The sequence below is a fragment of the Thunnus maccoyii genome, chromosome 4 (genome assembly GCF_910596095.1).
Source record: "Thunnus maccoyii chromosome 4, fThuMac1.1, whole genome shotgun sequence".
In the NCBI taxonomy this organism is placed as follows: domain Eukaryota; kingdom Metazoa; phylum Chordata; class Actinopteri; order Scombriformes; family Scombridae; genus Thunnus; species Thunnus maccoyii.
In genome coordinates, this window is record NC_056536.1 from 27325305 (window position 1) to 27342515 (window position 17211).

General features: G+C 39.6%; 1 protein-coding gene across 13 annotated transcripts in view; it reads right to left on the bottom strand.

The window, feature by feature from the left end:
* Positions 1-3396: 3396 nt before the first annotated feature.
* hspg2 (heparan sulfate proteoglycan 2) overlaps positions 3397-17211 on the bottom strand; it is a 101586-nt gene continuing 87771 nt past the window's right edge. For 8 of the 13 annotated variants that reach the window (XM_042408812.1, XM_042408817.1, XM_042408815.1 and 5 more), the window contains 24 exons: positions 16851-16948; positions 16486-16752; positions 16240-16352; positions 15958-16105; positions 15723-15839; positions 15525-15542; positions 14117-14201; positions 13879-14023; positions 13676-13778; positions 13359-13468; positions 13163-13271; positions 12926-13024; positions 12540-12761; positions 11936-12180; positions 11668-11839; positions 11147-11269; positions 10712-10768; positions 9206-9281; positions 9030-9108; positions 8522-8569; positions 8060-8130; positions 7864-7947; positions 7161-7264; positions 3397-5540 (listed from right to left, as the gene is read on the bottom strand). In XM_042408812.1, the coding sequence (XP_042264746.1) occupies positions 5371-5540; positions 7161-7264; positions 7864-7947; positions 8060-8130; positions 8522-8569; positions 9030-9108; positions 9206-9281; positions 10712-10768; positions 11147-11269; positions 11668-11839; positions 11936-12180; positions 12540-12761; positions 12926-13024; positions 13163-13271; positions 13359-13468; positions 13676-13778; positions 13879-14023; positions 14117-14201; positions 15525-15542; positions 15723-15839; positions 15958-16105; positions 16240-16352; positions 16486-16752; positions 16851-16948 (2863 nt within the window). In that variant the 3' untranslated portion in view covers positions 3397-5370. Of the gene's footprint in view, positions 5541-7160; positions 7265-7863; positions 7948-8059; positions 8131-8206; positions 8280-8521; positions 8570-9029; positions 9109-9205; positions 9282-10711; positions 10769-11146; positions 11270-11667; positions 11840-11935; positions 12181-12539; positions 12762-12925; positions 13025-13162; positions 13272-13358; positions 13469-13675; positions 13779-13878; positions 14024-14116; positions 14202-15524; positions 15543-15722; positions 15840-15957; positions 16106-16239; positions 16353-16485; positions 16753-16850; positions 16949-17211 lie in introns of those variants that run through there. The other 5 variants (XM_042408809.1, XM_042408811.1, XM_042408810.1 and 2 more) reach the window with 5 other exon arrangements.

Genomic DNA, 17211 nt, shown 5'->3' on the forward strand with positions numbered 1-17211 from the left:
AACTAAACATATAAACTTAAATTAATTACATTTTTGCACTTGTTGCTGTTGTTTTCTGATACAAACTTGAACACTTTTGTTTCACTGGCATTCATTTGAAAAGGTCAGCGTGTCATCACCCAGAGTCTGCCTTTATTATGCTCATTATAACATGGTGACAAGTTGAGTTTCTGTAGATAAAAACTGAGGTGTTGGCCAAAACGGTAAAGCCTCAGGCAACTGCTGTTCAATATTCCTGAAAGATAGGTTTAAAATAACCAGGATTAGTGTAGAGTAACTGCTATATGCATGACATTGTTACACAACACACCCAACAGGGTCAAGACAGTGATGCTTTCCTGACATAATATGACCACAGGAGATCACTGTGAATATGATATTAGGCTTGATAACTATCAAATTGTATTTCTTAAAAAAAAAAAAGAAAGAATGATTCAAGTGTTGCAACAGTATTATGTTCAAACTGTGCTTATTTTCAATTATGTACTAAATGTTGGCCGCATTTTCTGATGGGATCTTATTTCTACTGTGAATGAACTTTATATCACTGTTGGAACAAAGACACAGAATACCAGACATCAGACTCTAAACATGCAGTAATTCAGCTGTGTTGACGAAAGGAGGTCAGTTAAAATGAGATCTTGGTTTAGCGTGTCATGTTCAATCCAACAGGTTTCCTAAAAGGCACAAACAGGCCTTAACTGAGTTATTTTAAGGATTTATTCAGTGCTTTCAGTCTAGAAATCCTTGAAAAGTCAGAATTGTGTTTTGTTATTCTGGCTTTAATGGATAGCTTAGCACACTGAGCCACCAATACACTCCAGAAGTCATTTTTGATTAAAGGGGTGCTCCAGTGATTTCATGTTGCATTTCCATTAAGTGTTGGGACTTGCAAGAGACAGATTTAAAAAATAGCGCTCAAAATTAAAGCAGCACAAGCTGAGATATCCTGACTTTAAGTCCCTAATATGGGTCAAGCAACAAAAACACAGGATACTGCACTTCCCATAATGCAGTTGATAGCATCTTACGCTCCATGCCTTATCTTTCAAACTCCACGCCTCGCAGTTTGCCCAGGCCCAAGCTAAAATAAACCTATTGACGTTATCGGGGGTTATTTTAGAAACTTTAGAAAGTTTCATCCATAAAAGACATAATACAACTGTTTTTGCTGGCTGAGTCGTATCATTTCATGTTGACTTATCTTAAAATGATTGAGCTAAATATGTATTATTGGCACAGAAGGAAAAAAAATCATAAAAGACAACAGGATATGTCAGATTTTTATTGAGACACTGAATTAATCGTTTTGAGGCTCTATTAAATATACATAGTAAAAAAAAATATATTATTAGTGCAATAATGATTGAAACAGTTGGAGATGAGACAATCCATGTCACAGAGTGAGAGAGAAGGAAATGACAAGTCGTCTGGAGAAAAAATCTAGAACATACCTTTCATGTATTAAACTCTATCTGTGTCTTGAAGGCACTCAACATACAATGAAGACAGCGTATGTTGAATGCCTCGGATCAATTATTCTACAAAAACACTGAGCTCCCTTTTAAGAAGCTTTCCAGTATCTCATCTGGACTTGTCTTAAAACTTATTTATTTTGTGATGTAAATAAAAAGATCATTCAGTATAAGAGAATAAGTCATGCAAACTCTGTAAAACTTGGTTGTGCTGGAGTGATGAATTATTTAGTGATAGATGGGAAAATGTGGAATGAATTACTCTAGCAATGTTTAATAAGAGAGTTTTACATGCACACACAAAAAAAAGTAGAAGGCCTCACCTTTTTGAAGGATGGCAGATCTGTGAGGCCACGTTGTATTAAATCGAGGATACACAATGGACCCCAGATCTCACTGAAGTGACTCTCTTACATAACCGTCATATTGTAGACGTGAAAACTGAGCCACCCAAAACCCACCCCTGCCGTGTCCTCCGCTGGTAAAAATCCTCTGACAGACTGACAAAAGATTAGTCCTCATGTTTACAATTGAATGTCACACAGTCGATTATAATGTGCAGGTAACCCCTCCTGTGTTTCTGAAGGGGGTCCTTCTAATCTGGTTACGTAACTGCGCTCCGCTGATGACACCGTCAGTGATAATTTGTTCAGTTTGCTAGATAATGGTTCATGAATTGTTTACTTCTGTTTTCTTTTGCACTGTATTATGAGAAGCTCTGAAACTATGGACAAGTGACGTGTATCCCTTACACAGAATATTCATAATGTACAACGCTACTGTTATCAGCCTACTGTAAGTATCGATGACTCATCTAATAATGAGCCTGTTTAACCTTTTGTTTTTTGGGGGACGACTATGTTTATCCAACTTTTCTTGGCGCATTCACTTTACATGATGCTTTATTTATCCTCTGCCAAGGTAATTTAACAAATAAATACAATATAGTGTGTAAGATGAGAGTGCTTTACACCCATGGGACAGGTTTACTTCAGAAACCTGATTTGGGTGTAACCTCTACAAGGGAACATTGGATCTTGACTTTCTGAACAGGCTGGGCAATCATGCTGTAATTTTCCCAGCCTCTCCTCAGGGACCTGGTTTAAGGTTAACCCGTACAATGGATTATTTAGGAACAATGAACTGATTTTAGTGCAAAAAAAAAAAAAAGCTTTCTCTGAAAGAAAAACCTCCCAGCGTAGAGCAGAACACAGCAACACAGTGGTGAAAGAAAGAAAACTCACAAGATTACAAATAGCACATGAATTTTGTTTTTAATTAAGAAACACCGAGGGCAGGGGGAGCGTCCTTTCAACACTGGAAATGGAACAGTCAGGTTGTCCTGACATGGACAATATTTCATCTGGTACACTTTCATTCATTTAATCGAGTTATTGTCTTTTTTCTGCCATTCAGAAGTGACACAGTAAAATGTAAAATAATAAAAAAAAAAAAATCCATCATTACTAAAAGTGCACCTTTCATATACAATTGATGTTTATGACCAAGCTGTATTTTGCAGTGGCCTAAAAAACAACCAAAAAAACAGTGGCAGTTACTTGACAAGTACGTCATTGGGCGACAGTGTACAGTGTATATATGATAATCCAGTTTAAGAGCAGTTTAAGAGCAAACACCATCTTATTCTGCTTCAGTGTCCTAAACCTGGACCACAGCATTGGCTCTTCTTAATACACATGTTCACAATTGAACCAACATGATGGCACCTTTCTGTGTATTTGGAGCCTAAGACTATTTTTTTTTTCATTGAGTAAATAATAACACCAGTTTCCAAACATTTAACCAGGTAGTTCCAGTCAGGGATCACATATTAACCTTTCATGGGAAGCGTAATCAAGGAACTTTGTTGGGGACAATTTCTTTAAGAACTTAACCAGGAAGAGGGGAGGTGGGGGTTGGGGGGGTGGGGGTGGGGGGTGCGGGTGGGGACAGGGGGATGTGGGAGGCAATACACAATAACCAGAGGAAAGAAAATAGCAAGCTTCTGTGATTGACTCTAAAACAGCAGAATCAAGCCTTGAAAGTGATGAAAAAGGAGGAAAAGAGAAACAAAAACATAAAATAAATAAAAATGAAGCAACTCTAAGTGAAAGGATAGTGCTCATTTTTAGAATATTAATACAAATATTTTTTTTAAGCTTACAAAAAACAAGAAAAAAGGTTGGTGAACCCCAAAGTGATCGTGCCATTGTGGTTTTGTGGTGTGGTCAACTACGGCGGCCGAGCATGCTTTATTAGAGCTACACTACTGGTCACAGCACCTGCAGGAGGCTTCAACTGCATTCCCACATGACCAAACACTATTCCAACTGTGTCCTACTGCAGATGACTCTCCCTCTGAAGAGAAAACAACCTACAGAACCACAGAGCCTTCAAAGTTTTATAGCTTACTGAAGTGTCACTAAAGCTACCAAAATTGAAAATTAAGTAACATCTTGAGGCAGTTCTGGGTTGACCCTCCTGAGGATATGGATAATAACACATGCACAGACACACACACACACTTACGCACACACACACACACACGCACACACACACCTGACTCTATACTGGGGCTTTAGAGTGACCTGTGAGAAATGGAGACATAGATAGCCAACATATCTACTTAGCACACACACTCATTCTCAATTGATACTGATCTACCTGACTGGCAGATAGTTTTACACATAAAACAATATTTTCGACAACCACACATAAAAAATTACACCCTTTTCAGTTTTTAAAAACTCCTTTTTTGAGATCTACTCAATCAAATAAGGTTGTGGAGGCAACAAATCATGCCATATCATCATAAAATAAACCTCAAATGCCATGCACATCAGCAAATACTAATGTATTCTGTTTTACATGGAAGCATACTTAATCTAAGGAACCAAATTACTAAAAGACACCTCTACATGTACATTTCTACAATGCAACAGGCAACCATATGACTATGTGCTGTATCTTCATGTCTGACGTTAGCACCAAGGTTTCTTTCTTTTTTTTATAAAAAAGAACAAATACAGACACAGAAGACACAACAGTGTTGTGAAGGCAAATGACTCGTGAAGCAAAATCATTTCAGTTGAGTTAAAGCAGCAGTACTTGTAACATTTGCGGTTATTAATTTGTTTTTGACGACCTGAGTTGTGTACTGAAGCTGCATGTGACTGTGACCGTGTGCGCTCCTCTCCCAACATTGGCAAAAGACTGCAAGCATGCTCGCGCAAAAAAAAAAAAAAAGGTTCCTCTACAGAAGTGAAGAAAGAAGGCCTAAACGTCTTCAAGTATTAATACAGTTAGGCCTATAAAAACCGCTGGACACACAGTATTAGAACCCAGAATAAACTCTAGGAAAGTTGAAGAGCAGTTATGGTTAGTTTGCATGTTTTCCCCCACAAATATAATATATATATATATATATATTCATATGTATATAAATAAAAATTCAGTGCTGTAAAAACATCTCCAACTCCATAGGATCTGACCCATCGTAGAAGGCTTAATACGTTTTACTCTTACTCTTCTCATGGCTAAAACTACTGCTGGAAGTATGTAAACTGAACTGGTTCTCCTGTGTTAATAGTCCTTCATTGAGAATACAACACTGAGGAAGAGAAGACTTGTTAATATCGTTTCAATTTTTCTCTTTTTTGGTTTAACTGCACACAGAGAAACGTATCCTGTTGTGTCGTCTTGTTTTTTGGTAGCAGCAAAGCACCAAGTTTGTGTCAGGTTCTATTGTGTGTCAGTCCCTCTGTGTGAGTCTGCTGTGTGTGTGTGTGTGTGTGTGTGTGCGTGTGTGTGTGTGTGTGTGTGTGTGGCATCACTCCATAGTCTCTGTGTGTATATGTGTATGTGTGTGTTTGTCTTTGCATGTGTATGATGCGGTCTATGAAGAGCATGGCTGCACGTTGCCGTGGGCTGCGTGGGATTGCAGGTCGATGGCTTGGGCTGGCTGCTGTCCCGGCCGGGCGTTCATCAGTGTCAGGTTCCTCACGCAGCCTGTCATTCCCGAGGAAAACTTCCCTCCTGTCATAGCAGCCATGTTTGGTGCTCCACCTGTCACACAGGGAAACACACACATTATAAAAAAAAACAGTGATAAACATCCCAAAAACTGACCCGCAAGACGGCTTAGAGGAAATTTTGATACAGCTTTAAATGAGTAACCAAGATAGTTTAACTCATTTGGAGGAACAGAAAATCAAATAGATAAGATACATTTTTCAACTTCTGCAGTGAGGAACTCATATGGAGCCTTGAAACTGACAAAATGTAGTAAAGATTATCAAACAAGTCAAAAATATAACTCCATACATCAGCTAGCTTTATTGAAAACACTGGTAGCTAAACACAGCGGGCACCTGTTTCCACTGTGGATAATGATAATGAAGATAATGTTATTAAGAAAGAAGCATGTTGAACTTTGAAATAATGTTAGCTGGCTAACTTTGTTAGTGTTAGCTTGTTGTAAAAAATACTTAGTTATTACAAGAGTTAACACAGTGTTGCTACAACAGTAGGAGGCAAGTCTAGTTTTATGTTAGCTAGCCACGCAGTCCACCCCTGAATCATTGATCCTGACATACATGAACATGTGCATCTCATTAATACATAGCTTGTAATAAAGTCCAAGATTGGTTAGGCGGACTTCTCCATTGGTGGTGCACGCATGCCCGCACCCAAGGTGACCGCAAGATTCTTCAATTCAGAAAGGACTTTTCTGTTGGTTAATTTTCATGCTGTGTGTGTGAATGTGCAGCCAGTAAGTCATATGTTCTTATCAAATATTGAGACTGAGAATGGACTTGTTTCCGACTACGGACATTCCTCTGTGTTAACTGATAAACTAACGAGGGAGCTAACAGACACTATTGTGTGTTAACTTTGGCTAGCTGTACCTCTGTTTGATTAATACTGTTAATTATAAATAGGTATTGATAAGCCCTGTCAAGATAACTGATTACATGTATATATTCTGTAATCCTGTGTCTGTTCATGGATATCATTTTGTTTAGTTGCTAATTGCAGTAGCTTCTCCTAAGAACCTCACATGTTCCTGCTCTATTGAAACGTGACCCAGCTACATGGTCGGCGGGTCTTTGATGTTGTTAGTATGCTTATTGATGGTAGTATTTGTATTAATAGGACTTTTAGTTTTATTATTATTGCTGTTAAGCCTGTAAACATTATCAGCAAAGCCTAGTTAAATTGTTGGTAGTATTACTAACCTGAAGTATGTTTATTTTATTTGTTTCAGACCACACACCTACCTTTAATACATGCCATAACTGGGTCTACTGTACTGCTGTGCTATATTAAGGATAAATCAGTCACTAAACGGTTAAAGCTCCATCCCATCTCCTGTCTAGTGTGTCCTGACCGACAGCCCGGGGCGAGTGCTATCCTAAATACTTCTCAACCAGTTACCCCTATTTTTCATAGTATCAGGAAAATGGGAAATCTGGTAATAAAAATATGAAAGTGATAAATAAGTAAATATTTCCTAATAGTAAAATTAAGGATGTTGAAAAATTAAATTAATTTGTCCAACTGAGTAAAGGAAAAGTATGAAGCTTTATATTTCTTTTTATACTCCATAAATATTAATCTTTGATATATGAAGCTATATTTTTGACTTTTGGCAGTTTCAACACTCCATACTTCAAATCCACTCACCAAGGTATATACTGCCTTTGGTGTTGACCATGAGGCTTTTGCCCTTAGACTGTCCGTGTAGTGCGTCTCCTCCATCGATCTGGATGTATCCGTCTTTTCCAGTTCTGCAAGAAAAGAGACACACAGCAAAACTCAACACAATAACTGTGCATATACTGTCAAATCTAAATGTTCAGGAAATATTTGATACTGTATGATGAGAATAACTGATATATTTGGTATTATATATTATAAAAAAAAACAGCCATGAGGTAGGTTCAAGCAATGAGAATTTTAATTTTAAATGAAAAGAACCATTGCAATATCTATTTTGCATTACTGCTGACAATATTCAAAAGAATGCTGAGGTATTTTAAGTGATTTTCCTGCTCTACATTACAATTAACACAATGTTTTCTTTTATTGTTGTTAACTTACATTTTTTTAGCTTTATACAGTTGAAAGTGAACACTGATTTGAAAAGAAGTTACCAAAAAGAATAAAATATCACTGGAAATCCTGCACAATGTGGGTAACTTGTACTCAATAAAGTGACCAGCAGTGTATGAGATGTTGATTTCCTCCTAAGTAAACAGAATTTTTAGTCCTATATACTTGTCATTAAGACTTAATGATGCGGTATTGAAACTCCTTATGGTTAGTTTGTATATGAATATACAGTGTGTGAAACCAAAGGGCTACAGGATATAATATGCAATCATACCTGACTGCCGTAACCTTATGCCATCTCCCATCATTGATGGACTTCCGGGACAAGATCTCTGCCTCTCCACTGCCCAACTGGTAACTGGATATCATACAAATTGTCAGTATTACTACAACATTAATATGAGCTATGAAAATAATAATAATACTCAGCCATATGTAAACAGAACTACAGAATTACAGTGCTGAGTCACCTGAAAACAAGGTGTCCATTCTGTAGGCCGAGGCTAATGAAGTCCTTGCCTTTGCCATGTTCTCCAAGTTCCTGGAAATCAATGTGTTGAGTCAGCAGAGGAAGATCATATTGCGTGACTGAATACTGTGAACTATTGACTACTGACCGGCTGCTCTGCAGTAATTTTCCGCACCAAGTGCTATAATAGCAAACATGAGGCAATGCACACAGAACCCTCCCTACAGAATTTAAAATAAATGTGGCATAAAACTTTCCATGCAAAATAACAATGACAAGAGAAGCCTTCATGCTCATTGTGCAATACAAACACATACTTTTTAAAAAAATTCAAATCACGTGGTTCTCTGGAAATATCTTACAATTTTTGTCCACAGTTCTTGTGTACATGCAGTTTATGTATGGAGAGCACATGTTTTGAAACCTGCCGAATAAATGAGTGTCTTGTGGTTTGAGTGGATACCTTTTTACTAGCATGCACCTTTCGCAAATTGCGTGCGCCAGTGGTCTCCTGAGGAAAATGGAGGGTGAGTTAGAGAAGCAACATGCATTTATTTAGTGGTGTCAGATAGAGCCGGGCTCGCAGCCAACATGCCCAACAATGTCACAGCCTCAGTGGCACAAGAATGAATTAGACAGTGTGATGATAAATGCTGCTCAACGGCCAGTGAAACACTAAAATGAAAGAAAATGCAAATTAAAGAAAATGCAGTATGTATATGCACAAAAACTGACACTGAATATTATGAGAACGTTAGCCTACTTAGTACCAGTCCTTTACAGATGAAGTTTACAAATCAGCTAATGGTGATGTTTAAGAGTGTTGAAGTGCAGTGGTATGGTTAGGGTGAAGATTAAGAGGTGGAGGGGAAGGATGTGAGTATCAGGTTTAAGATCTGGAGTGAACCATGCTTCAGTCTTACAGTTTCTTACAGTCTCGTCTCAGGAATAAGACCAGGACCTGGACTTACCACTCCCTGCCACAGGATCAGACCCTCAGAGGAGCCGGTGTTGATCTCCAGTTCGATGGTCTCTGGCGAGTCATGGGCACTAAAACAGACAAGATATGACATAATAATCTTACCCTTGAAGCATTGTTACACCAACACTAAGAGCAAAACAGTGTATAAAAGCAAACTTCAGTTACCTTCTTGGGAAGATTGCTTTAGGAAGGGCGATGTAGCCATTATTGTGGAAATGAGCTGCATACTGATAGGGTGAATCTACAAAAAAATACAATCAAATACTAATCAAAACAGCATTCAAACATAGTAAAGCTGCTGTGAACTCATCCTCAATGTTATGGTGCCCTCCAGTGGCAAAAGAATGGAAGAGACCCTGGTAAGACAGGCTTGGTTATATACAACATTTATAGACAAGAAGAAAAATTCTTTCACTGAAATCACTCAGCAGGCTATTTTATTTGTTGATGGTGAGAATATACAGCTTTCAAAAGAAGAAATAACACATTCTTCCTCTCACAAATGAAAAATCATAGCTCAGTTGAATACAATGAGGGATTTTGCTGCTACAGTCTCACTTAGCTTACTTAGCTTAAGGTAGCTAATGTCAGCAAACTTTAGATAGATATCTGTATCACTCTAATCACTCTGTATCATTCTTAACATGCTAAAAGATAGCATAGCACTAGTACAAGTAAAAAAAGATTACATAGTCAGCAAATGGACTCATTAATGTCAGTTACACATCAATATCTGTCTAGTTTGATAGCATAAGCCACTATAAGTTACTGTTCATAGCACAGCGAGTAAGTCTGAAGCAGCAAAATGTCTCGCTGTAGCTTCATTTGATAAAGGAAATTATGTTATTTCTTCTCTAAAAAGTCATATAGCCACACTTTAAATATGATATAAAATATAATTATTGTAAATTTCATTACGTGCCCAAAGTCCATATGCAAATATTGCAATTTCAAAACAAAAAAACAACAAAAATCTTCAGTGCGACCAAACCAGGCTCCATGATGCAGACTCATTTGACCGTTACTTGTCATTCCTCACACGATTCAATGTCTCTGATCTTTCACAGAGATCGGACTGAACTCACCAAAACCATGGCTCCATGCACAAATACCACATTTAACAATCATAACAACTGTGCTTTCAACAGACACTTGAAATTGTTAGTAACAGCACAAATGTGTGGACATGGAGCAGATTTAATGTACTGACTTAGACAGTTTCAGAAAGAAAAACAAGTTTTCTTTTTTTTTTTGTATAGAAAAGCAGTTTTGAAGTAGATGGAAACAAGATTTTATATGGTGAGAAATGACATGACGAAAGGGAAAAGAAAAACAAGGGGAATTCCACATTTCTGTCATTTCAAGTATGAAAATGGTGCCATGGGTCCAAAAAGAGGCAGCACAGATCAGTTGATCTCCCAACAGCTGTCTATTAACCTGTTAACTTTTAGCATAGATGCAGAATTCCCCTCTCCCAACTTTCCAATGGGGATAAGAGCCTCAGTTGCCACTTGAGTACAGACGCATGTTTGGTTTGTGTTTTTGTGCGTACGCGTGTTAGGTGATAGACATTTTGGGTTGAGCTCGGAAGGGATGCGGGGCCCAGCGGGCTCAGACGGGCCCCTGTTAGTCACGGTTGCGTCAGGCATACTGAATATTGAGATACTGTACCATTCGCCTCGCTAGCTTCCAAATTCCACAGGGCCTCGGGGAAGCTGGATACCTGGCCTGTGTGTGCAGGATATAGCCATGAGAGTGCAGGGGTGAGACATACGTAATCATTTAGGATTAACCCTCCCAGCATGCATGCAGTGCAATGCTGGGAACGGACTGTCTGATGTTTGAGGGGCTTCATACTGTGGAGAATTTGAGTCATATGGGCTCATTTCTGGCTGTATGTCTAGTGTTTCTGCTTTGATGATGAATATCTTTGTCTACAGGATTCAGGTGTACGCAGTAAGTAATGTGCAATGTGCTTTTAGACAAACTGGCTGCTACTGAAATTGTATCATTATAAGTTCACAACAAATACAATACAAAAAATCAGCAATTTCTGGCTTTGATTTTGATTTAATAGTGGTATACATGTAGCCAGTCAATACTTACTTTCTTCACAGTTCAGACCTGCGTGGCCGGGAGCACACACACACTGGCCGTCAACACAGCTACCGCCATTCTGGCATTGAAGGTTGCTCTGGCACACGTCTTTCACCACCTCACAACGCTCACCTGCAGGGTGACATTCCAGTCACGGATGAAAGGTCAAGGGTCATAGTCACACCAAGGGCAGGGCAAGTTCATATGGTTAGGAGATAATATAGGGAAAGGGTCTGTTTAAGCTGGTTTTTAACTAGATTTTAGGTCCTGATGCTCCTACAAGTTTCATGTAAATGTTCAGAATGTAGAATTTGAAAGGGGCAGAAAACACAAAAGAGGTAAATCGTATGCACCAGAATCCCTCGAGGTGATTAAAGGAACAAAGAGTGCTTGTAAGACATTCACATAGATTATAGCTCAGAGTGTCAGGAATTATGGACAGATCTAACTCATGCTATGTCTGTTCTGATGACTACAAGACTTTTCTGTGCCAACTGACTGTACTGGGACACAGGGCCAGGAGCACTAACCTTCAAAGCCATCCTTACAGAGGCACTGATATTCATATTCAGCACTTAACATGCAGTCACCACCATTCAGGCAGGGCCAGCGGTCACAGGGGCTGTTGTCCACACACTTGCGAATGGATCTGCTTTCTGTGAAGCTGTAGGACAGATCCACCTTCTTGTTGTTGATGGAAACCTAAGCAGACAATGCACACAAGTTTGAGCTACCACACAGAGAAAAATATTTTGTAACCCTTGTTTAATTTCCTTTATAAGCACAGAGAGATCTCACCTCTCCTATACATCCCTCAAACATTTCGCTGACATTGGCGGGCTTAGGCAGGATGTCCATGTTGGGGACTCCACCCAGGTACATGGCAGTGTGGATATTGAGGCCCTGGGCTTTTCCTGGAGATGACCTCCTCTCCACTGGGCCTTGGTCGACCTTCAGGTGGCCGGCCCTCTTGTTCCGCTCGGCCACAACTCTGTGCCACTGACCCAGAGAGACTGGCTTCTGACTCAGAAGGACTGCCTGGCCTGAAAGTCACAGAGATTTTACTGACTCTGGAAATGCACCTCATTAAACAGGGATGTAGTGGTAAGTGGTAGAAATGTTACCTGTCAATCTGATCACGTATGAAACAATTTACCTGTTTTTTTATATATCTTTTTATCACAGGAGTCAAAAAAAGTCTCTAGTTAATCAGCTACTCTGACCGCAAAAAATTTATAATGTTAATTAATAAAAATGCTTACAGTAACACACTTAATGTCTTTCAGAAACTGTCATAAATTGGTGTTTCTACTAATATTTGCTTGTCACCACATCTCATTGCATGTATGCATTTCTCAGGAGGAAATGAACTAAAGTTTTGCACAGCTACAGTCTACTTTACCTGTGCCCAGTTCATATCTGAACTCTACGTGTCCCTCCACCATGGAGATGGCTACGAAGTCCTCCACCTTCATTTTCTTCCCCCCACAGAAGAACATCAGGCCATCTCTCTCCAGCGGTTTGAACTCCAGCTCAACACGCAAGTCGTCATGGATGTTGGTCAGGGGAGGATAGGCTATGTATGACTCCTCACCGTCAAACAGTGGAGTGGTCACCAGTTCCCCTTGTGAAGGCGAAGAGGAGGAAAACACATCAGTCTTTTTGGTCTTATGAAGATTTCCAAGCCAGAATTTATTGTTTCATATCAATTGAAAAAAGCTAAGCCAACATCATATCTCTTTCTCAGAACATGGAATATTTTTATGGGAGAGTGACTTCCTGTCTTACCATCCATGCATTTGTTTCCAAACTTGCCAAGATGACAGCGGCAGTCATAACCCAGGCTGTTTGGCCGATTGATGCAAGTCGCATCTGGTCCACAGGCCTCTGTGGTAGTTCAGGTCACAAAAGATCACAAATAGAGACATAAAAGACTACACTGTTAATGGTGCATCCTGATAGTCTTGATGGTAGCATTAAGGTGCTTTGATCTGTTTCTGTGATCAGTTGGAGATTCACATGTACCTGAGTGACAGTGCAGGGATGAGTGGTGCTGGCAATTGCTGCCTGTGAATCCTTTGAGGCAGCTGCACTTATACAAGCTGGCATCTGAGTCCTCACACCTCCCGTCATTCTGAATAATGACATGAAAAAAGTGTATAAGTGTATATAATGGGATTAAACATGAAAGTATCTGGCATTAAAACTGAAAGTAACTGACCTGGCATGGGTGATCTTTGCAGGTGGGACAGTTTGTGACACCAGTGGAGCTGCGGTCAAGATCTTTGAAGATGACCTCCTCACCTTGAATGACCAGCTGACGGATACAGCCTGCATAGTACCATTATTAAAGAAAGAAAGAACAGGTCATCACACACAGAAAACATTATGCAGCCTATATTTTCGTTATGGTGTAAACACAGTAATTGGAATTGGAATAGCGTCACATGATCAAGCTAGGGTTGCTGGGAAAACAGAGACTGCTAGGAAACAGAGTTCTTATAGGATAACAGGGAGTTTTCTATAGTAACATCTTACCAACAAACCCGGTCTTGATGCCAGCAGTTTTGGCGAGGACTGTGTAGTTGGGGTAACCACCCACATGCAGCTCCTCATTCAGATCCAAGCCCTGGAACTTGCCCTGAGGAGAGGAAATGTGCATTTATGGATCATATTAAAAGACATACATTAATCAAGTGCACATACATGTACTGTAGGTGACAGTACATAGACAGAAGTACCTGTGAACTGCCGTTGATGGGCTCCCCTCCGTCTACAATGATATAGCCCAGGGTGTGGTTTCGATACAGTTCAACTGTGTGAAACTCTCCCAGTTTGATGGGGTTAGGGTCACGTATGGTGGCCATGCCGGAGCCCACATCAAACCTGAGACAACACAACACATTTGGTTAATCATGATGATTCACCGTGCTGTATTTTAGTCAATTAGGACAACTTTTAAAATCAGTATGAACAGACCTGAACTCTAAGCGACCGCCAACAAGTCCCAGAGAGATAAAGTCAGCTCCTGTAGTCCTCCTCTGGCCATTGTAGAGGATCATACCTACACCACAAAAACAACGTGAGTGAGTAAAAACTTAATCCTACACATGTATACCCTGTAATAATATCCATCTTAATAAGTCAATGCATGTAGTGGTTTTATCTAAACAAGTGGAATCTTCCAGTATTTGTAACACATTTCAAGTTTTTTCAATTTTTTCAATTTTTTTCAATTTTTTTTTTTCAGCTTTCTCTCAAGATATCTCCACTTATTTCTCTAAAATTCTTGAAATAATAATCTGATCCCAATAGCTTTTTACTCATTTTAGGCTAAATATGAGAGTAAGTGACTTGTTAGGATGGACATTATTTGCAATGTAGTCATTGACATATCAGGTAAACTCTGAAAGCAGGATGGTAAAACAGCATGCTATGGTGAGGCAAGTTTAAAGCCAACCAAAGCCAAGGTGTAACCTGCCATCCTATGGTATGCGGGCATCACTGGACACAGTCAGGTGAAACCAGTCACACCCATACTACCAGTCTATGCTTTTTTCTCTTTTTTTTCTCCACATGCCAGGAACTCATGCTTATATGAGCCACACAGGCTCACGGGGGGAAATGGGAACATGCCCTCTTACATGTCTATCTATATCATCACTGATAGTTCTGAAAGTAGAGTAACCAAGAGAAAATAGATTGCAAATGTGCAATACAAAGTAAGCTTCACTTAATATGCTGTGAGTATTTGTATTACATATTTAAACAAAAAGGGTCAAGTGTGGTCAAATTGCCTTTGCAATTTATTTGTAGTGTTTGTTACAGTTTGTGACCTGATGGGTGGGATCTAGTGAGACAGTAAAAATCTATAGCTAAATGTGTCCTTATAATTTTCCAATAATTTTACTGTAATGTCTTCTCATTTTACTGTCATATCCCAACACGTCTGGCACCAACTGTAGGTAGCCTAAAAGAAACAATACAAGTACTTGCAAAGACAATTTGAGTTAGCTTTCTCTATTTTCAGAACTGCAGTGATGTTTAAATGTTTAAGGAAATGTGTGCAGCGTTGCATTTATACAGTCCTAGCATACAAGGACTGCTGCTACTGCATGTAGGCGGTGCAGAAGCTGATGAAGTAGACTGGAAATAAAAGTAGATTTGTAACCTATCATTAAGCTGACTATAATACTCCTTAAAGTGGATTTGTGATTATGACTGAAAAGCCTGTATAAAAACTTAGACCATGCACCATCTTGCATCTCTTTCACAGCCCTAAGTCAGCTCTAAGCTGGATGCATTATGTGAAAGTCTGATGCAGCCAAAAAGCAGTACTGCCAACATCAGCCTTGAGTTCCTGCGGTTCTCAAGCACTGAGACTCACCAGCATACAATATGAGACCTTCCCACCACGTGAGTGAGGTGAGGGAGAGAAGGGAGGGACAATGGGAGGAAGATGCAATTACATTACTGTATATATGAGGAAACATGACAAATATAGTACACAACAGTATGAAAAGAAAAAAACACGTTTAAAGAAATGTCTAGAATATAATACAAATTTAAGGTTTTAATTCCTTACCATCAACATTATCAGGTCTAAAGTTGATCTTGATGCTGAAAGCCTTGTAGGCATTTTTGATGGTGGGCAGAGTGAGGTAGGACAGGGGCTCCTGGGCAAAATATGGCATCACTCTCTCTGAAAAAGAACATAATATCATTGTTAGAAACAGACAACTACAGTTCATACCTTTCAATCATTTACCAACATGCCTTCCTACTGTACTCTCAGGCATATATCCACTCTGCAGACTAACCATGAACTTCAAGTGTAGTAAAGGCTTCCACTTTGCCCTGTTTGTTAGAGGCAGTGCAGACATATGTCCCAGAATCCTCTGGGGTGACCCCAGGAACCGTGAGCACATTGACTTCCTGGAAACACTTAGGAGGAAGCTCTCCTTCCAGCTAGATAAAGAAATAGATGCATAGACATAAACAATATGGTCAAACACAACCAAGATTACTTTCTTCAAGCCAGAGAGCTCCTAAACACTGTATCTTTGAAAATTATATAATTGAATTCCAGAAATCGAGGTTACCTTGGACCATTTGATGTCAGGTACAGGGTATCCTGACGCCACACAGGGCAAGACTGCGTCAGACCCTATTGTCACCTCCTTAGTTTCTGGCAGCGCAGCAATTTGAGGAAGTGCTGTGCAAACAGACAAAAAGCACTGATTTAAAGGAGGGTGGTGACAGTTTAACTGCCAGCATAATGCATTATGAGTGTGTGTGCAAGAGTGTGCAAGAGTGTACAAAAGGAATATTTTCTTTCATGCACTCACACTGGACGTTAAGGACCACCTGGGACTGTACTGAGCCTACATCATTGGTGGCTGTACAGCGATACTGCCCGGCATCAGCCTCCGTCACCTGCTCGATCTTCAGCATGCCTCCCTTTACCATGATGTGGGCCGGCAGAGAGCCGCCAACTTTACTCCACTTCACTGTGGGCTCAGGATCACCAACAGCCTGACATTCAAACTCCACAGAGTTCCCAATCATCACAGTCTGCACTGAAGTACGCACATTGATCATCACCTTTGGCAAAGCTGTGGAGAAGGAAAGAAAGCAAAGAGCAAAAAATGGCTTTATATTTGGTTTTGATGCAGTAGTATATATTAGTATATTTGCAGTGAATGTAACAGACCTTGGATGGTCAGCCTGGCAGTGTCCTGAGCCTGACCATACACACTGCTGGCTCTGCAGATATAAACACCTTCATTGCTCTGCTCGAGGTTCTCAATCCTACGAAGGAACATGAAATTACATGAAAACAAGCTATGGTTCAGTTCTAACTTTGCATACTACACAATATTTAAGGGACTACATCAGTGGACTTTATTGTTTCAGCCCATTAAAGGATAATTCTGGTGATACTATATGATATATTTTTGTCAACAAATCCCATGAAAAGACTAAAACCATCAATGAACTGATCCTACTAACAAGTTTTGTCTGTGTATTCAAAGCCTGACTTAGCTTATTCCTCTGTGGCATAGAGCACACTG